This window comes from Cydia amplana, chromosome 15 (assembly GCF_948474715.1).
Source record: "Cydia amplana chromosome 15, ilCydAmpl1.1, whole genome shotgun sequence".
In the NCBI taxonomy this organism is placed as follows: Eukaryota; Metazoa; Arthropoda; class Insecta; order Lepidoptera; family Tortricidae; genus Cydia; species Cydia amplana.
In genome coordinates, this window is record NC_086083.1 from 10,140,269 (window position 1) to 10,163,562 (window position 23,294).

Here is a 23,294-nt window from a genome sequence, read left to right on the forward strand (position 1 = left end):
CTTCTTTTAAGAGCTCCGTGTCCGTGTCCCAGAAGAAAAAAGAACCTTTATAGGATCACTTCTCTGTCCGTCTGACAGACCCTTTTTCTCAAGAGTGCGCGAAGATATCGAGCTCAAACCAATGATTTATAACTCAAGATAGGTTATAGGCGTTCCAAAATTGAAGCGCTTACCTTGTGACAAATTGGACAAGTTGCCTTTAGACGCGGCTGGACAAGCGAGAAATGTGCACGTGCTAACGAGCTCCCGCACACCGAAAGAGAAAGAGACGACCTTATGTTTAACAACAAGTGTGACAAAGATGGATGGAATGAGAAAATTAATCAAAAATAACAGATTTCTTCGTAGGCACAGAAATAAATATGGAAGTATTTTTTGTGCTCCTCAAATATGAGTATAATATCATTGGCTCAAACTATTAAAGAACCCAAGTAATCTAACAGACATAACAAATTCCTTACAACTTTACCTTTAAACAATAAAAGTATGCCCCGCCGGGACACATCGAGAGCATGTACGTCTGTACGAGTAGCTTCACCAAACACAATTTGTCAGAGGTAGGAAATTGCATCGCGTCCTTCTCGGAGCGAGGTCGCGTCCTGAATGAGACTGCTCAATGTCGCCATGGACGGGGACATACCGCTTTAAATTGGGTCATAAACAAAACATCACTAAATATTATTAAATTATACAACGGGACTTAAACGCGTATCTAAGTTTTAAGATTTACCTCCGACGTTTCGAGGACGGCGTTGTCCCCGTGGTCTCGGAGAAGACTAATTTAATAATGTGTAAAAATCGTGAAAGTTTAAATCAGTGTCATCACTAAATAGATGAAAGACAAATTGAAACAATTATAAAAGTCTAAAGGAAAAGAAACTGGAAACTTAGTGACGGTGCCACTTAGTCTTATTAGCCCAAGTAAATATGTATGATCCGCCGCATTCCATAATAAAGATATCTACAGAATAACAAAGATGTATAACCTCGAGGAGAAGTCTATTAAACTAAATCGGCCATACAAAATATAAACACAATTAAACATCTAAATGAGATCTCGTACTCATGGGAATGAGTCAGAATCCTAAATTGCATTATTTATATTGACACCTAACTGTTCACGGCAGCTCTGTGAGCGCACTCATTTATTCCGAGTGATTCTTCTCTGTATCATCGGAGAGATACGCTAATAATTTATATGATTCGTCACGACGCTAACCAGTCTTTACAAGCTTAATGAAAATTTATGTTATATTTAGTAATAAAAGTAATATCGTAATTGAACCTCCGGGCAACTGTGCAGTTGTACCAACGCAGGGGTAATTGCGCACCTGCTGTCTAAGCACAGAGGGGTCTTTACAAGAATTGTTCCCACACAAACACAACCCTGGTATAAATCAACAATAAGCTACTGGGAATGCGAGATTGAAAAATTCGTTAAGGTTTAAAATTTGACTAATTAATGGGCGAGATAGAAACAGGAGTCGTAAAGTTTTTAACATAATCTTACACAACATTTATGAAGTTTATGACTTGGAAGGTATTAAAAAATGTCCTTCTATATATTACGTAATAAATTGAACTAATAGGTAAAATTACAGCTTTATACAAAATTCGCCACATGGGAATCAGATCAGGATCTGTCATTAAGAAAATTCAAATAGGTAATGGCTGAACACGTTTTAAGCGCCGTCTAATAAACTAAGTCCGTCTGCCAACCTTGACACCTTTTATATTCTCAAATCTTTTGAAGTGCAATCATTGGTTTTACGATATCTGTACATAAATCACATAAATAACTCTATTAACGCTATAGAATGAGATTTGGAATACGTAAAAGTGTAACACGCATCTCCTGCCTTCATAAATTCTTAAACGAACCATCCAGATCATTCTGTAAAAACAATCGAATCGTTTCAAGCTGTCTCTTTTCCACTATCGATGTTGTCAGTTTGTTTGTGAAGGACAACGCTAGTGAGGTTTTTACCAGACGTCCGAATGATTGTGGGCCGGCGCGGACGAGTCAACGCCCTGTGCGATTCTGGGGCAAACCCGTGGCGCCGAGAGGACGTACTTCAAGGAGGATTGTCCTCACATTTACGAGACGATAAATATCGAAACCATTACATCCAGACAGGTGGCTCCGAGAACAATGTGTTTATTTTAATAACACAACAGATACTAAAGCAGTACGTCTAGAAATAGTTTCGAATGTTAGTTTCAAGTTCATTGGTTTGAATTAAATTAGAATCTGCGATGTAGGTTTTTCTCTTACAATAACCGGACGTAAGGAAAGGTCAGCGATGACGAGAGTTCAATGAACCCGAGCGTTTGCAAACAAAAATTCATCAGCGCGATAACTCTTGTTCCCGATTAACGATTTGTCACTAGACGCAGAGACTAATAAATAAACACTGGTAGACTCCATTCAAAGGTCTGTTTCTCGTTATTGTTGTGGGTAGATGGTGTGACAAGAGGGTAATTTCAGTTTTAAGCATTTTTAAAAGCGCTTTAACTTTTTGATACGGCAAATTAATTGTTCAAAGACGTTATTATTTCCAAATATCCCCATCCATAATAATCGATTATTAATAATGCTTACGTATTTAACGTAATCAGTTAAAATAAAACAGAGCTCGGACAGAGCGGATCAGTTTTATAACCATCAATGAACATGCTCCCGCAGTGTGCATCAAGCTTTAAGCTAAGTTATTGCAGCGAGTATTTTTAACACAACCGCAAAATTAAGAGAGAAGTAGGTTTTGAAAGACTTTTTTCTATTTCATTAATATTGAACGTAATTAATTTTTATATTTCTTTCGAATGGCAACGTATTGCGTAGTTAATCAATACTTGTGACAACTGTGACATCCCGTCCGTTATTGCGACGTTTTGAATAAAATCAAAGTAGTGAATTATTTTATCAGGGAAATACAAGTCGTAATTTTTTTTTATAGATTCATTAGAGCCTATACTTACCACCCGTGGAATATGTGGTCGTAACAAAAACAGACGCCAACGTATATTTTAGAATACAATTAGGTATAACAAAGATAAGGCACGCGGATTGTATAATAACCACTTAAGCAGTCTAGATCTTGCCAGTCTCTGCTAGACGCTTGCTCAAACGTTAGGCCGGTGACCCCACGAGTCAGTACTCGGCGCGGCGAGAGGACGCCCTAGGTGACTCTCCCTTCGACTTTTCAGGTGGAACGCACCGGGGGTGCGATCTCTGAATTTGGGTTAATCGAATAAGTGCGTTGTTTGTTACACTTGATCAGATATTGTAAATGTAAAATAAATCGTGTACCTAGAATTATTTTAACAAAATGAGACTTGGGGCCGGCATATATTACTAGAGATAATCGAATGGAGAAGCGAAGTAATGTTGTTTCTATAGTTCGTTTTTTTTAGCATTAGAAAGAACTTGCAAGAAGGTAAGCGATTTTGACATGTCTTTTAATTGAAAAACGCTTTTTAAAAATCAAAAACTATTACTTATGAAAGCAGAAGAATATAAATGATCGTATTAGATTCATAATTGTTACATATTTGCCGTAACTTATTTTTAAAATGTGTTTTTCAATTAAAAGACACATCAAGATTGTTTACCTTATTTCTAATGCTAAGAAAACGAACTATAATGTTAAACCTTGCCCTATTATGAAATGAAATATAGATACAGAAGGACCTTCTGTATCTATATTTCATTAATTATAGACTTCATCTGAATATGAAGGGTACACGGAAAGAACATGTCTAGTCACTTTTTTCGGAAAATGAGATTTTTATCTCAAAACGAAGAGCTCTTAATGAACTATTAGTTATATCTTTTGCTACCACTGTATAATAAATGTAACACAGCTTTTTTTTAGTTAAATAATACCTGGTCACGGAATTACCATACGTTTTGACATTGTTCTAAATGTTAACACCGCGATTACTCAAAATGTTACTAAAGTGACTAGACATGTTCTTTCCGTGCACCCTTCATATGAGGAAGTACCATTCTTGTTTAGCAACCTGTAAAGTCGTAAGGACCCTTCAGGTTTCACTTACAGGAACGCCTGTCTTCAGTAAGATATCAAGTATCAAGCAAGGTTAATCTGACCTCCTTTAGTAAATATAACATCTAATAAATATAATTTTCTCTAGTCTAAGTAACAATGTCCCAGGATATTGACCTATCGCTTTCGACCCAAATTGGTCTGCTCTGATTGTAAATGCTCACCTCTAATATATCCTTTCCTAAAAATAATATCTACGGCTTCGTAACTTTCTATTTTAATAACATGTTTGTCAAACTATTATACTTATTTTAGCAACGGAGTCTACAAAATTACCTACACATTTGGCAACTACGCAGTATGGATAAATTCGATTGGAAGCATACGTGCCCATATCAGTCTTAAAAGCTTAGATAAAATATGGTCACGTAGCTGAACTACACATTAGTGTAGTCAGCGTCAGAGTTAATTACGAACGTATGAAACTCGATTAACGTAATATTTATAAGACACGTTCGAAAATTCGCTTAACTTCATTTGGACCAGTCTTAATAAGATCTCTGAATACGCATAATTGTTATTGCTGTGGAGGTCAAACTATACTAGAGTAGGATTCAGAGAGAAATATTTTGTGAATGAGGTAGAAAGGGGGTAGTGGAGGGAGGTTAGTAATGAGGCCGTCTAGACGCCGCTTAGGCATATTCTACACGCTTGACGAGTTCAGAAAGACCAGTGTAACCCAGACCTTCAGATCTCTTGAAAACTATTAGTAACCTGATTTCCCTGAGAGTCCTGGGTATTCGTTATTATATACACAGTATTCGTTAGGAATGACTCCTGTGCAGCAATAGTATATATTTGTATTGTGCGCGCATTGTGCTAACCAGACTTTTCGGCTTATACTTGGCACCGCGATGATTTAACTCGATATAGCCACGTCAAATTAAGCCGATAATGCTATTCGTACAGATATTCGAGATATGAGCAAAAATATGAAAAAAGGTACACTTCAACCCCCCTACACCCTTAGCACACCCCCTACCTTCGAGGACTTTTAGTATGTTTATCTGGACACCACAAGGTCTGTACTGTACCAATTTTCAAAACTACCCGAATTATTTCCGCAGATTTTTCTAATTTGCTTAGGCTAATATAACAGGCCGTGGAGACGAAGGTAGAGGATGCACACGCCTTGACCTACATGTAGTCTAAAGACTGAAGGCTTTCGATATTGAATTATGTAGACTAGAAAAGGTCTAGTACCTGAAAGGTAATTAAACCGTAATGCTATTCGTACAGATATTCGAGATATGAGCAAAAATATGAAAAAAGGTACACTTCAACCCCCCTACACCCTTAGCACACCCCCTACCTTCGAGGACTTTTAGTATGTTTATCTGGACACCACAAGGTCTGTACTGTACCAATTTTCAAAACTACCCGAATTATTTCCGCAGATTTTTCTAATTTGCTTAGGCTAATATAACAGGCCGTGGAGACGAAGGTAGTGGATGCACACGCCTTGACCTACATGTAGTCTAAAGACTGAAGGCTTTCGATATTGAATTATGTAGACTAGAAAAGGTCTAGTACCTGAAAGGTAACCAACAAGACCTTACAACTAAGCCTCTGCTATCCGTTCGCTTGTTTATTTTTGTATTTACTTTTCGCGAATGCTACGGACATTGAAACGTAATCGCTGCTTGCCAAGTTGTTTCTTTGGCCATTTTTAACAACTTTAAGCCTCTAGAAGGTTATGCATTTACTATCAACGAGTAATAAACAAATTGACACACAGTTTGATTCCGATGCCCATAGGTTATCAGGAAGATTGCCTACCCTCTACCTATGTAGTACTTAATAGTTTTTTTTATTGAGGTGTACAGAAGAGTAGAGTATTCTATCTTATTTCCTGTTACACTAACGGCCACAAGTCATAACGTAATATTGTTTAGGTTTTCCTCTTATCTTTCAGAACACGCACGTTATATAAAATACGTTACATGAACTACATATATGTTATTTTTACGGTATGTCTACGTTATTGTGTAAGATTTCGCGGAAATTCTACCATGGAGCCGAAGGCAGAAAACGGTGAATGTTTTCTGAAAAGATACCTATTAAGGGTCAGTCACGTTTTTTCATTATTTTATTCTATCTCGGTATGCGAGAGATAATTGTGTCAGGTTTCATATAAATATTGATTGATGTACAGTCAAGGACCTAAATTGTTAAGGCATGTAGGGTTTACTTTTAATAAAACATGTTATTTAACAAATAGGTAAAGTATTCGTATGGATTGGTATCTAACGAAAGAAGTAGAGATTGTGTTGACTTATTACACTAATAATTGCTGTATTGATCACGAACCGTTTTCGCAACTTTACAATCTAAATGATCAATGTTACAACCTACATAACAATATGCCCATACTGTTCATTGAATTATAAAGTGCATTGAATAATAAAATTGTTAGTTATTTGCTTCAGTTGTTTGTGCCTTCAGGCTGACTCACTAATGACCCGTTGTATTGTACCGTGACCCCAAAATTGGTATATTATAAGAATGGACTAGTATAACGGTGTGGTATAATAATATTTTTATTGAAAATATGAAACACATATGTATTTTTAAATGGAACTATAAAGGCTACTGGTTCTTCAAATATAAACGTACAATCTTTTTTTTGTTTTTCCTGACTGTTACTTTTGTAAGTAAAGTGGTAAATCGGGTAATATTTCTCTTCTTCATACTATTTATGCTTATTTTGTATAGCTGTTTGTAAGTGCGATTTTTTTAAGTCGTCTGACTCTGAATGTGGGAAGAGCTCTTAAGTAACATTCAATCATCTCATAAACTATAACTACCTAGCTGACAAAAAAATACATTTTGCCAGGACCATAAAGTTTTATCCACTCTCCTACATTCGTCAAAGATATTACATTAATTATAAATAATTGTATAGGATTTAATTACGAATCTTAGACCAATAAGTGTTGTTTATAAAAAACATCAATTGAGAAATAAATCTACTTATAAATAATTTTAGGCATGTCAATATGAAACTATTCAACCAGGTTACTCCAATGACCAAGGCTCAGGCCATTTGTTACATGTAATGTTTACATTTATTAACAACTATTGAGTTCATTGGTCTATTTATTATTTATTGGCCTGTGGAGCCGTGAGTCATTTCATGTATGAATTAATATGGCCAGTTGAAACGTGTGTCATTAGTTAATAGTGATTAATATAGCAATTAATTAAATTTAATCTCGTAAGACATTATGTCCTATTGGACAGAGTTGCAATTGTTTTGTTTTGTTTAGTTTTCAAACCTAAATCAACTGTACAGTCGACGTCAAAGATATGTTTACACTTTGGCACCTTACTCCTTTGTAATAAGGCGAAAAATGTAAACATATCTTTGGCGTCGACTGTACATAACAATACAAAACTAAAATACGATAAATTAATCCCAAATTTTCCAGTAAAATTTTGACCTATAGTGTAGGAAAACACTATAGGTAAGTTTTACTGGAAAATTTGGGATTAATTTATCGTATATTAGTTTTTCTTGTATTATACTTTTAGGGGTTTAATTCGTTTTGAAGTATTTTTAAATTAATTTACGCCTTCGCATTAAATATACAGAATATAATATACACTGTAGGTAAATTTAATCCCTGAGGACTCTCAATGATCCCCAAGATACGGGCACCTAGTTTGGGGACCACTGGCCATTGCCTTAATACATGTAATATTTTGTGCATCGATAAATATTTTATTTTTCTTTTCAGTTTATTTAAAGCCTGTCCGCTATATAAAATCTTGTTGTTGATTTCGGTAGATATTATTTCCAAATGTAGTTAGCACTCGTCCTTCGTCAGACCCATCAGGTCTTATTATGACTTTTGACGACATATTCCTCGGGCTCGCGTCCAAGATCACAGTATTACTAATGTAATCAGTATTTTATCTGTGATACATACCGTTCTTTACATCCATATATTCATTTCGTGTATAGAAATCTTCTATCTTGTGTATTATGATGAGGTGCTATTATGATAACACCAAATATGTTAATATGGTTCAAATTCCAACATCGTAATCTGGAAACTAGAAACCGTTTAAAACTTTAATCCCATGATACGATCCGTAGTTTAAGCTTTGCGTAAACTGGAGAGACTAACTATTTTGGTTCGAGCAAATTGCATAAAAATTAATAATGGGACATCGGGAGTAACCCCCTTGTTCATGCAACTTTATTACAAGCCCCAGTTTTAGTTATGTTTCATCCCTTTCGTACAAATTCTCATAAAATGACAGATAAAGAGAAACGAGCAATAGCTAATTGAGATTTGTAGCGCGTTTATGAATAATGCCATTAGTTTTTAATTTGGTAGCCATTAACTATTTAATATTTGTACCGCTTAAATTGAATACTACTTCAATGTTGTTCCTGATACGGTATTACCGTAAAATACGGCATAGACATACGCATTCTGATTAAAAACACGTCATACGGCAGCAGTTCCATTTCCGTATCTCCCATATATTTTTCCCGCAGTTTTGCAATTTTTTGTGATTTGTGACGATGCAGTTGAAGCACGACAATTTAAGACTCTGTACACGGTAACGGTAATTCGACAGGAACAACACTGTACTGTTTAAATATGTGTAACTGCGACAGGCCTACATGTGTGATCCCGAAGTGGGTCGCGCGCAGCCGCTCGCGATAAGCCGATTGCTTTTCTGTTATTATATAGCGCTCGCGTTCCTTTATTGTTCAATTTGATTCATTTACTCTGTGACATGGAAATGGCAGCAGCACTATTTAATATAAAAAATTGGTTTTCTTATTACTTTCATTATTTATGTAAAAGTTTAAGTAATAAATGGTATAAAATCGACTAAGGTAAGTAGCTATAACTTTAATCGCCTGGGTAAAAATAAACATTTATATATAGGAAACAAGAAAAAGCTCCGTAGTGCTATTTTGATGCCATTCCAATAATTGGACAGTAAACTCCTGTACGGCTACCATCAGTTTGGCACTGACATAAACGCCGTCGAGAACGTAATTTACTTTCTATACATCTCGCTCGTACTCGCATATTTGTGCAAACGAGATATATAGAAAGTAAAACGTTCTCGATAGCGTAAATGCCAGTTTTGACACTGTCTGCCACGTTTGTCTGATTGACACGGGCTCTGCCATCCATTATTGCTAACCTACTAAGCTAACGCGCCAATTCTAAAAATCCAAACTCCCAATAGTCTCAAAGGCGCATACGTCATTACCGAACTACTTAGTAGACGAGTATATCATTTGGCAATCGTCGGAAGCGACGAAACGTAAGAGTAATTACGCTATCCGAGTAAACAAGCCGCGGCCTCGAACTCTCTTGACATTGCGATAGGGCCCAGAATAGCTTGGCACCGGACGAGTGACAATGAGTGGGCGCTGCCGCGTTATCAGGGACCTTGTTACGATGGACGCCGGCACCGGCATCTGTTATGACAACACGTTCTAGACCTGTTTTTTGTTGCTGTGTTACAATAATACCGTTTTGTGGTATTTCAACGCTGCGTATCCACTGATAATGAATAAAAGTGTATAACTACAGAAACAGTGCAAATTGTTAATCAAGCGGGTCGAGATTTTTTTTAACCCTTATGCCCCAGTGCCCCACAAAGTCTTAAACCTGTTACATTGTCGTCAAAAATACGTAGCAGGTAGCAGGTGGTTTGCCTTATTAAGTTATTACAATTCAATAATGTACGAAACAGTAAACTTAAAGTTACAGTAACTGTAAGCCAATAAGATATAATTTCATTATGGCTCCTCTACACGATGGCCCAGCGCTGGGCCAGCGAGATGGCCATGCGATGGTTGGAACGCAACTACACGATGGCGACATTCAGTTGTAAGTTCGGGTAAGTTTCGGACGTTTTTAGGTGGGTTGAGATGATGTTGGATTTGTTTTTTTTTCTCAGCTTGTGGATAGGGTATGGACATGATTCAATTACAGAATTGATAATAATGAAATGCTCTTCTTCTACCTAGCGTTATCCCGGCCTTTGCCAGGGTCCGCTTTCCTACTTGCTTTCCTCTACTTTGCGCGATCCTGGGCGTCGTCTCGTGTGAGCTCTATATAATAGAATTTTATTATCTTTCTAGAGGTCATAATGAGCGTGTAATGAGTGTTTAAATATAGGAAACAAAATAAATTGACAGCATTCTTTTTTTACCTGGTGGTGTAAGAACGGACGGGCCTATAAGTTCGGTCCTATTGCCGGTATCATAGAGTTTACTATTGCAAAATAACCGGTATTACCCACTGATTAATATATAGAAGAATTGGCCTAGGAGTAATTCGGGCTATCATATCCGACCCGATTTTTATTTTTTTGCATTTTTTCTGTCCGATCTTACACCAGGCGCTAAATTTTCAAGAAATTATGGTTGTCAAACTTTAGATGTGGAGTCAATGAACCCGTGTAGGGTCAATGAACCACGTGGGTTCATTGACACCATAAGCGCGTTAGGTTGAAAAAAGGTGATGAAAGAGGATTTAAGGATAAAATAATATGAAAGTGGAGGAATGAATACGACCATTTTTAATCAGTCTGCGTTTTTATTATTTATAATGATGGAAACATATTTGTTTAAGAATAAGAGATCAATTAAGTATGTGGCGTTACTTAGTTAAGTGTAGCGATCAATACAAGATGATTTGGGAGCTTTATTGTGATTTAATATCTTCTATTAATCATATTTACCTAATACCTAATTTAATCAGATATAATGGTGACACGAATAAAGTTTGAGCATCCCTGAGAAAATAAGATCGGATGATTAGCATCCGATCTTTTACTACTTCGGATAAGACCGGATCTCGGCCTACAGGCATCGTATCAAAATTCCAAATATACAGATTTGTCACAAATTTAATAAAAATAACATGCAATCTGTAAAAGAAACAAATAACGCTTCAACTTGCCAGTTATTCAAGAAAAACTGGCGAAGGGTAATTCCGGACACAACATTTTTTCTCATTTTTTGGACGTTTGCGTATATCTTGCGACTTGTTAGTCGGAGCGACAAGTGCGTCCTGAAGGGGGGTGCGGGGCAAAACAGCGCATTGCATCACCTTGCCAGCATTAAAAAAAAGCCCCGCAACAGGCAGAAATTCGAATCATACGATCTTACCCGGTGTCCGATCTTAGTCGAACTCACCTTAATCTATCCGGTTTCCAAAATGGAAGGTGTCCGATCTTAGTCGAACTCACCTTAATCTATCCGGTTTCCAAAATGGACGTGGAAGCATTAGCCGTTGCAGCAATTTATCTATACGCCACGTAACAATATTTTCTTCAAGTAACTAAAAAAAAAATGGCGTAGAAACTGCAGGAGTTTTTTGATGATACATACTTCCCGAAAAAAAAGACTGTTAGTTTTTTTAAGGATTAAATTAATTAAATATCTTTTTTAATTTCATGTTACCTTATAATTTGCTTAAATTATTTTAGATCATATTATAATTTTGTTACTAGCTTACCAACATAGTTGTGCAAATTGTGCAGTATAGGTACTTACTATGTATAGTTAGATATGTATCTAATATTCATTTATTTAACTATTAGTATGTATTGTTATATTTATTTAAATTGTAACTGTACTGTCTGCGTAAATTTCCTATTCCTTCATTACTTCCATAATGAGGCCACGTACTCGTCATTTTTAATTTAAAAAACCGTAAATTGATACTGCGCGCAAACGTCCACACTCGACCGCGTTCGAGCGCGCACTGTGGACTTGTGGACTGTGGATTGGGCCACGTGTAGATGCGAACCGCCATCGCTGGCCTATTACCTTTGATGTGCGGACGAAAAACCGACACCGCGGCCATCCCAATCATCCCATCGCCATTCGCCGCGCCATAAGCCAACCGACACCACTACCTCTCTACACGTTGTCCCATCATATTGGACCACTAGATTGGGCCAACGTGTAGAGGAACCATTACACAATAATGGCTCCTCTAACGATGGGCCAACGCCGGCCACTCCAAGGGACGCATTTATGCGTTAGAGGGAGCAAGTGATATTGCTATCTCATTCTACCGCATGGCTGCGTCCCTTGGAGTGGCCGGCGTTGGCCCATCGTGTAGAGGAGCCATAAGAATCACAATTTCCTTCCGCGAACAATTTCTGGTTGTTGCAACTTATTGCCGAGGTTATCTCGAAGGATTACAGATGAGATTCTTCAACAAAGGAGTGTACATATTTAAAGCCCTTGTTACGCCTTTGGGAGTTGCAGCCGTCCATAGGCTGCGGTGACCGCTTTCCTTCGGGCGGTTTCTACATCATAGAGAAAAAAATACATAGATTGCTCACTCCATACATCAGTTTTGGTACCAAAAATACTATTAATTTCAGTGTCTACATCTAGCATCGAGTAGCAAAACTATCAGTAGTACTGCTACTTGACAATAGATGTAGCACCGACCGGAAAGTCTGATGTATGGAGTGAGCACTCTTGACTTACTATATTTTTCTATGATGGTATAAAAAAGTTAGACACTTAACTTCATGACGTCTCTACCGTTGTCATAAATCGGTATTGGCCGCACATTAAGTACGTACATATTAATTTTATTAAATAATATTATATTAACCTAACGTGTTATCTATTTACCATAGTTCGCGAATGTGTCGAAACCAGTCAGTTGCCCGGTTCACGGTCGCGAGATCACTGAGTGTTTTATACGTTGTGTGTAGGTAAATACTTTATATAATTGTGTTATGTAGACGTGTTAAAAGGTGGCAGTTTAAATTGTTAAACTTACTCATTCATTTACTCGATGCTTAACTGAAAGGGGTCTTAGAGAAATCAGGGGGCTAATCAAGTGACAACGTTTATAAAAAACGAAATAGAAATTTATTGTATGGTTTTGATCACGTGAATATTCGTTCACATCTCGTCATCCCGATACATTTTTACTTTTCGATTGAGGCTTGTTTATAAACGAGTGTCATGTTGGCTATTGTTCGCATTTTCTTGATGTTTACTGAACGTTATTGCATCATGTTTTGTTTACTAAATAGTTTTGTATTAATAGTTACACTAGGTACTGAATAATTTTACGGTTTAGACATGTCGCGCGAGTGACTTAAAACAAGTGAGTCTAAACCGTAAAATTATTCAATGTTAGTATGTCTCTCAACAGTTTAAATTCGATTAGTTACACTACTACTCTTATTATTTATAGCTCAAATCCTTGCACTTAGTCAGTGACTGATCTTACAACCGGCAATATTTTATAGTCATATTTTTTTGCCTCAACTCGCATAAACGAGTTCGCACATGGTTAGCACTATCATTGTGTATGTTTTTAGTTGCCCAATATGAATCAACGTCTCAGACATAATATAAATCATATCTGCGACAGTAGACGTCCTTTCATTTTAAAAGAAGAAGGTAGTATAAGTACATGGGCGGAGGTACAGTAAGCATGAGTAGTTTCACTTCTACTGCACCTAGACACGCTACCATTTTACGGTAAACGGTAAGTCTGGAGAGTTGTTTATCTCTTAGCGAGTGGAAAGGAGTCGAACTCTTTTACAAACCACTATTATGTTTTCGAAAACGCATAAGTATGCCACAAAAAAATACCACCGGTAAATCCACAATTCCTGTTATAAAATATATTACAGCATACCAATGTTACTACAACTCTACTGGACTTTTCTGTATGACCTAAACGCTAAAATTGCAAAAAACTACGACTACAGTCAAGATTTTAAAGAAGTTTCAAGAGTGAAGCTTAAAAGCGGATACAAATATAACGCCAGAACAAATGCAAAGCCTTAAAGCCTTTCTTAGTACCAATGAATTTCTCAAAAAGGTCACACCCTGAATAACCCAGAAATAACTACCTACTTTTCTTCTTGAACAGAACCCTAATGAAATGAAATTTTATAGACCTCGAAGACAGAGTTACACTGGCTTGTTTATTCGCTCGTCTCGCCTGAACTTGCTAAGCAACGAATACTCGACTTCCACTGCTCAGTGATAATTACCACGAGCTCGTGTGAGGTTTTGATGCATTGCATAAGATCCTGCTCAGATGGCGCGTGTGCACACGCGCGTGAAACTCATCTGATCTGGTGGTTACAGGGCCTAATATCATCACGCTATTGAATAGCCTAATGTGTGATGTGGAATGTACCTATTAGAAGCCACATCTGCTAAACAAGTGTGGAATTGGCGAGGGAATTAAATATTTCATTTGTTCTATTTAGTTCCCCAAGTTATTTTTGAAGTGAAAACTTCTTTAGCGGCGCTGTGCACTTTATGTGATGGGGAAATTTTTTAAACTAGTAACCTAGACCTGATCAAAAAACTGTTACTTCAATGTCATTGAGTTTTTCTTTATTGATTTAAATGCCATCTAGTGAGTTTCCGTCTAACTGGTATTAATATAACTCGAGTACTAACAGTGATGTGCTTAGGGGTTTCAAGTCATTACTTGAAACCCCTAAGCACGACGACGAAATAACGCTAGATGGCGTTAACCTCAATTATACATAGTGCTGCAGACATTTTGCAATAGTGATTGAGTTTTCACTTCTGCCGGCACTTCCCGAATGCAACCCGTTGTTTTTTTTTTAATTCAACTCATTCCACGATTATATTACTCGCTCTACTCTATACACATTACACACTTATACAGTCAGCATTACTATTCCATCATCATCCAGTTCAGGTCGGTTTCGGCCTAGGCGACTGAATTTGTATTGGCTAGAGAGAGCGACGATCGTGAGCTACTATTAACTTAACCCTGATAACCATGTCTTTCCCATCACGGAACAAATGGTGTTCCGGACCTTTGGGAGGAGGTGGGAGGGAGAAATGTAAGGGGTACACCGAGCGGATACTGGCCTTGCCCGTGTCATGGGACGCACGCAGAGGCAGCACCCGCCAGGGTCAAAGCGATGGACTAAATACTGGGCTATGGGATATACGCCTGCCTAATACAAATGGCGATAAAGATAGATTGATACTAATAGAAACATCTCAAGATTTTACAACTGAATTCCAGTTTACTACTGGAATCATTTTAACATGATATTTGCTTATAACATTTCTGCTTAACCGTTATGGGTTGAGCAAGTCTAATTTGGTTCTAACCCAAACATCAGCATAATAACATGTAACGCTAACAGGTTAGGTTTATTACGTCTATTTTAGGAGTCCTACTGACGTCAACATAACATCGATATGGAAATTACTTACGCTATGAGCGATATGACACAATCGATAACGGACTTTCCCGTGAGATCTTTAAAAAGGTATTTCCTCGTACAGGTAACACGGAAAAAATGGAAATATTTTGTTGATAGCTCATGACATTGATAAAGTGTCAAATGTTGCTATTCGACACGCTTTAAACTTGGAAATTACATGGCGTTCACAAGAATTATGGCATAAATGCTCAAAAATGTGGAATTCCCTCTGATTCATATCACAATGTTTATACCGTCGCATGAGTGCATCGCATGTTCGTTGCTACTTAAAAACAAAAGAATTCACCATGCGCGTAGGCAAGCTGCCATTACATTTCTTCACCATATCAGTTTGGGATTAATAGTTGAATTTATTGAATGGAACGATTTATAACACATATTTCGAATATACTTTCAACGTTTAATCTTAACATGTCAACGTGACACTTTCGCTCGCATAACTAACTACATTAAATACATATCGCACGCGCATGGGGCAAGTTTTCACCTAACGGCCATATGACCATTAAAGTTGAATCTGATCTCCTTAACGTTTACTAACACGGGTTAATACAAATAGCTCCCCCGCTAACCGCCCCAACTGAGAACTCGCGTTTCGCCAAAAACTATATAGAGTAGATTCATAGACATTAATTTAGTTTTCGACGCGATCGACTAAAAAAGCGGCCAAGTGCGAGTCGGACTCGCGCATGGAGGGTTCCGCACAATCAACATAAAATAGAGCAAAACAAGCAAAAACAACAAGCAAAAAAACGGTCACCCATCCAAGTACTGACCCCGCCCGACGTTGCTTAACTTCGGTCAAAAATCACGTTTGTTGTATGGGAGCCCCACTTAAATCTTTATTAAATTTTGTTTTTAGTATTTGTTGTTATAGCGTCAACAGAAATACATCATCTGTGAAAATTTCAACTGTCTAGCTATCACGGTTCGTGAGATACAGCCTGGTGACAGACGGACGGACGGACGGACAGCGGAGTCTTAGTAATAGGGTCCCGTTTTTACCCTTTGGGTACGGAACCCTAAAAAATCTAGATGGCTACCGCTTTGTACGATTTTGACTACGGATTTAATGTTAAATATGTATATGTGTATGTATGTGTGTGTGTAATCTGTCGCTGTATTGCCCAAAAAAAAATCAGTTCAACGCTCCTCGTAGATTGAAAAACAACGAATAGTAGCAAATTGCAGCACCTAGTTATTAAATCCGCTGGTATCTATTTCAGTTTCCACGTATTTCATAATTCCTTTGTCTTGTGTCGCTGAAAATGCGACTGAATACATTTAAGCAACAAACGTGCAAGGAGTCAATTACTTTTGACCCATTTAAAGTATACTTTTTGTATTTGTAACATTTATATAAATAAACGATACAAACAAGACAAAGCTTTCTTTTGCGGTGTATATACTCGTATGTATGTATAATAAAGCGTTGAAAAGGGATCGGTCACCGTCACGTACATTTGAACAATGTTCTCGCGATCAAAACAAGTGCGCAATGAATTTTACAACATTTTATTACTACGTACACATTTATTTGTGTCTGACTAGACACTCTGTTTCTGTTATGTTATGAATTATGATTATGATAAATTGCGTGTTCTAGTGTTCTTCAATTTAAATTCTCGTTTTGCCGTTGTACTAGTTGTTTAGACGACCGTTTCGTATTCAGGCATGTTTATTTTTAAATATACAGTTTTGTGGTTTTATTAAAGCATTTTTCGGTGGTCATGCCGATGATACAAGACTTAAATGTCGAAATAACAGGATTCAAAGCCAACGTGCACTTGCGGACTAAAAATATTTCTTAGCGCGCGATAAGATAATTATGTGTGTTTTAAACCGGCACTTAAGATATTGACGCACAAACATAATGGCTATAGCCAATAAAAAAATACAAATTATTATATAATCGTTTCATACCAAGGATTCTCACATTGCTAACGTTCACGCAATGATCTTGTATTACCATCACACAATTATTTAACATGAGTTAAGATTACGCGTCCTTCCTGTGGACATCATAAAATAAGGCATGGTCAAACCTACTACATATTTCTGAATGCTGTATGATTAAGCTTTAGTAAAACGTAGGAAGATCGTTAACTTTTATATTGTCCACAAAGACGTTTTCGGGATCGTTTTTGACCCATTTCACTTGTTTACAAGAACTATATTAGCAGTAACTACTTAGAAACGCTCTAGTCTGATTTCCCGGCCGTAATCCCACGTCGACGGGTAATAATCTGATTGCACCCCGTCCTTGGCGTCAGCTGTCCGATGTGTCGATAGCTGTGCCAATTCTAACGAATTGCACTTTTAATTGAACATGACTGGTGCGGGTGAACTTGTTCAGAAACTAGGACATTGTAGCGCGGCTGATTTTTTTATAATTATATTAAGCATTACACATACACACCCCACCACACCAACTTTCAAGATTCGACTCTCTTGATTGTTCACAAACTGACAGCAAAGTTGCATTTTATTCACATGTGAGGCAAAGTAATTAAATGCAAATTTTGAGTTGGTTTCTTATGTTTACTGGTAGAATTGACTTTTAAATGTTGATTTTGAATGATAAATATTTAATAATATTCATTTTGATTTTATTTGGTTTGTTTTTGTTTGATAACTTACTAATAATTTCTTCGGGTTGGTGTGGTAAAAAAAAATGTGTTTCACTCGGGGGCAAATTTTGTTTAACCCTCGTGCTTTGGAACCCTCGCAACGCTCAAGATCTTTCGCTTGCTCGGGTATCAATATTAGCACGAGCGGTTAAACAACAACTTTGCGCCCTTGTAAAACAAATAACAATTGTTTGCTTCGAACATTTTTAGGTATAAGTATAGTTCAGTTTTGTTTACCCTTATCTCCATTAACATTTTGCTGGAACGTCAGTTCAACAATGATAATATATCAGCTTTACACCAAAAGCCTTTATCTCATGTAAGACAATATTAATAAAATGATTAAGCTCTTTAGCTACCCTACCGTATTATATCGCGTAATAGATGGTAATGAATAACAGGTACAGGTACACGTGCCTCGCGGCTATACACGAGTCGACGCGTCAATACCGAAGAAAAGGCATAACAATCAGCGTAGGTAGGTATATAGGTTACATGCAGGGCATACATAGAATAGATACAATATTGAAAACATTTTTTTTTGGGTAGGCACATTGAAAGCGTATCTTTGGATTTGAGTAGGCATAAAGGGCACCTTAGACTACCTGCCCTTATGGGAGTGAAACGATGATAAGTGATAACACTAATTAAACTGAACCTCGAGGGAGTCTACTAGAACTAGAAAGTTGACATCTAAATCCAAAACTAAAGTGTCTAGAGTAATCGATGTGTAAAGCTTTAATTACTTGCAAAAGGTATACCTATTGAGTAAGACCTTTGGGTTACAGTTCTAACCCCAAAAGGTCACCAAAAACGCTCCAATCAAATGTGTACACACACACACGAAACGGTCGGTTCCGTCTGCATTAGTAGTCATACTGGTTATGAAGCTTTTTTGCCCGAAAGCTGCATTTTGAGAGGAAAGCAAGCCGCTTTGCACGATGATAGTGGAGACCCAATAAAAGGATTTTTTTCGAAGAACCCGTAATTTCGTCACTTAGGAGCCGAGGTGAAAGCGAGGTCTGTTATAAACAGAAAAAAAAATCTACAAATTTTACGGATCCTCCGATTTCGTTAAATTTGTGTCAATTGTAAGAAAATGACTTTCTTTATCGTAAAAAAAATTAAAACAAAATATGTCAATACAAAAATAATGTAAAAAAAATTGAAAACCAATTTTTTCCTTTTACACTTTATATTTGCAAATACTACAAAAAGCACTAAATGATAAAATCAAACATATTTTTTATCGTATATTGAAAACCGCATCAAAATCGGTTAAGCCGTTTATGAGATTCAAGTTTTCGAATTTGGCTAAGTTTTATTTACATGGCGGTTTTTAGTACTGTCATATTCTTGAGACGGGACTATTGGGCTTCTGTTAATGACCAAGTTTATGCGCTGTAGGTTGTTAGGATAAGCAAGGATACACATGTTGAAGTGTTTGTGTTTTGATGCCAGTGGAAGATGGCCCTTCGTGGACCAGAAGCTCTTCCAGGCGTTTTCGATGCGGCGATCGATTTCCTTGGACTGCATATTATCGAAGGATTCTATCTGACCCATGCAGGTGTATTCGTCAACGAAATTGTATATCCTGCCCATCTACCGTGACCCTACGTTTCACGCCATTGACCATTAACTGGGTTTTTGTTCTGTTCATTTCGAATCCGACTTCAAGACTTGCTGGTCTAAGGTCTAACATTTTCTCTAAATGAGGTGCAGTGTGGGAAAACAAGACTATGTCGTCGGAAAAACGCAGATTTTTGGACCTTATTATATTAAACCTGTAGGCAAGAGGTAAACAGCTCTGGAGATAGTGGGTCAATCATCCTGTTTGACTCCTTTTTGGATGCAGAATTAGGGCCGGGAACTTGCAGTACTTTTGCGGTAGATGGTTCCGATGAGCTTGTGCCTATAACGCTGCTCGCGTTAATTCGCTGTGTGGCTAACGACGTGTCTTACACTAAATATGCGCCGGACCTGGGGTCGCCCCTTTTTTCACGTAAGCGTCATTGTCCTAACTTATTGATAGTTTTTTTTGCCTTAGCACACTAAGAGCCGCCTGTCTCTACGGCTACTGGTACCTATGTACGAACTCGTAGGCAGGCTCCAAATTGGAATATTTCGCTCGTTTAAGTTTTGCTGCATTTTCGGCGGCTGCTCCGACGCGCCCTGTGGCTGAGGTGTGAAGGGGCAAGTGTGCTTACACACGTCGCATTCCAAATGGGGCTGCGTTTTCAGCAGTGTCAAACCATCTGGCCTTTTTCCGTCAGCCCTATTTAGGCCCTGAGACTCCAACACGTCCAGCGTCCAGTAGCATCCTGAAGTACTTCCTGCCTTTATAAGCTTAACCTTCCCTCAACTCAAGCTGCACTTCACAAACATACGTTGCGTGCAGCGTGCCATGTGAGCCAAGTACGAATGAAGGCAAATAGACCTTTACAGGGTTCCGTACCCAAAGGGTAAAAACGGGACCCTATTACTAAGACTCCGCTGTCCGTCTGTCCAAAACGGAACAGAACTGGTAAACATCAGACTGTATCTCATGAACCGTGATAGCTAGGCAGTTAAAATTTTCACAGATGATGTATTTCTGTTGCCGCTATAACAACAAATACTAAAAATAGAATAATATAAATATTTAATTGGGGCTCCCATACAACAAACGTACATTTTTTGCTGTTTTTTACGTAATGGTACGGAACCTTTCGTGCGCGAGTCCGACTCGCACTTGTCCAGTTTTTTGTGAATATATACACATATTTTTAAAATAGATAAAGTGAATTCCCACAAAATACTTAAAATTTACTATGATTTACATGCTTCTTGGTCTATAAAATAAATAAATAAAACTAAGCCAACTTCTGAAACTTGGATCTCATAAACTGCTTAACCGATTTTGATGCGGTTTTCAGTATATGATGAAAAATGTGTTTAATTTTATGTTACAGTACTTTTTCTAAACATTATTCAATGTGGAAGACACTATTTGCACAAATAAACCGTAAAATGAAAAAATAGGTTTTCAATCTTTTCACACTATTTTTCTTTAAAAATATTTTGTTTTTATTTTTTTTATAATTAAAAATGTAATTTTCTTTCAATTGACACCAAATTTAACGAAATTGGATGATCCGTGAAACTTGTAGGATTTTTTTTCTGTTTTTAACAGACCTCGCTTCACCTCGGCCTCTAAGGGACGAAATTACGGGTTCTTCGAAAAAAAATGTTTTAATGGGCCTCCACTATCATCGTGCAAAGCGGCTTGCTTTCCTCCAAAAGTGCAGCTTTTTTTTCATAACAAGCATGACTATAGACCGTAGCTAAGATTATGTACAAAAGTCAATATAAACAAAGTAAAATGTATCGGAATGACAGCAACAACTATGTAAAGTTACGTGATCATTTCCATAGACTATTTAAGTTTCGTTTGGCAAGGTCATTCGCACGAAGCATTTTTCGTAATGAATCTGAGAATAACCATGGTAAGTAGGTACGAGTATACTAACCCTGGAGGGAGCCTGGAAGAGCGACGCGGTGGCGTCCGGCTCGGCGGCGTGCGCCTGCGACATCTGGTGCGCGCGCGCCTGCCGCTCGCGCTCCCGGTCGCGCTCGCGGTCGCGGCCCGGCCACGCGGGCGCGCCGGCGCCGCCCCCGCCGCCGCGGTCCCGGTCTCGGTCCCACTTGTCGTACCTGGAACAAACATGGTTTAACGTTAGCCGTGGCAACACAGACACACACCATTTACCTACGCTCGCACTCCACTTAAGAGATATAGTAGCTTTTTAGGGTTCCGTACCTAAAGGGTAAAAACGGGACCCTATTACTAAGACTCCGCTGTCCGTCCGTCCGTCCATCCGTCCGTCCGTCTGTCACCAGGCTGTATCTCACGAACCGTGATAGCTAGACAGTTGAAATTTTCACACATGATGTATTTCTGTTGCCGCTATAACAACAAATACTAAAAACAGAATAAAATAAAGATTTAAGTGGGGCTCCCATACAACAAACGTGATTTTTGACCGAAGTTAAGCAACGTCGGGCGGGGTCAGTACTTGGATGGGTGACCGTTTTTTTTGCTTGTTCTTTTTGCTTGTTTTGCTCTATTTTTGTTGATGGTGCGGAACCCTCCGTGCGCGAGTCCGACTCGCACTTGGTCGGTTTTTAATTTTAAAACGTGTTACAATTCATAATTATATATAAGGTTTAGTACAGTTGAATGCTGACGTAAAACGATTTATTTCCCCAGGAAACTTCGTAAAAGCAAATTTCTCCGTACCGGTTATCTTGTATATATGTCGGCGGTCGATCGTAAGATCAGGCAGATCGTAATGTTTCTGTGTAATGTTTTGACGATAGTAATATTAAACCAATATATAGGTAGGATAGGTTCGTTAGGTTGCTTTAGATGCCCGAAGGGCAAACTGCCCAGAATAGGAGCGGGGCTCCATCGACTCAGGGAACGGGTCAAAGATTTTCACGTTTCACGATATGCCTAGGAATTTCACGATATGCCTGATCTTACGATCGGCCGCCGACATATACAAGTTAAGTAAACAAAACGTAAAGGAGCGTATCATGACAACAATATTTTCTTACGTCTTTGAAAATAAGTCGAAAGTAATACAATGAAATATTAAATGAATATATTTCCAGTGGCCTGCCGTCGAACATAATAAAAAGTAAGTATGTTAAAATTTAATAAAAGTGATACATAACGCAAGTTATCTATTGCATTACGGTTGGTTAAACAACAAAACAACGACAGGTACCGCGCGGCATTCACAAAGCGATCGCTCGCTCGTTAGACTCTTCCATCGGTTCATTCGTTCCACGGATTACTGCCTTCGTATGCCATAAAGCGCAATGTACATTAACGGTGCAGTTAGTGCAGTCGGTGCAGCCGGTCTGTTATTACGGGCTGTTTAAAACGTCATAATAATGGAAAGTCTTTTATGAAAGGCGGGTACTTAAATGGGTGTTACCAAGTATTAACTGTCGGTTCTCTATTCTTAACTTCTTTATCGCTGGGCTGCAGATAACGAAGCAACTTTGCCGTTATAAGATAGATTCCATAGTTTTAAATTCCTTGTGATTATTGGTTTTACTTACTTCAAACTAATTAGTATTCGTGTATATGTTCAGGAATATTCGGTGATTCCGAATCAGTTTCGAATTTCGGGTAATACCGATAATTGACGGAGTTACGAGTAAATTTCGGAATTCTCCGCACGGCCAGCTTTTGCATAATCAGTATGTATACATATACCAACCTCACTTATTATTTATTAATTCTACATTCATACAAAATGAATAATAATCTGCGGCAGTAAATCTCAAA

The 23,294-nt window shown here is 37.9% G+C and overlaps 1 protein-coding gene across 1 annotated transcript in view; it reads right to left on the reverse strand.

Annotated features, from left to right (window-relative positions):
• LOC134654594 (AF4/FMR2 family member 3) overlaps positions 1 to 23,294 on the reverse strand; it is a 156,362-nt gene that overhangs the window by 113,315 nt on the left and 19,753 nt on the right. Inside the window, exon 3 of the mRNA XM_063510063.1 lies at positions 21,463 to 21,646. Within this exon, the coding sequence (XP_063366133.1) occupies positions 21,463 to 21,646 (184 nt within the window). The remainder of the gene's footprint in view (positions 1 to 21,462; positions 21,647 to 23,294) is intronic.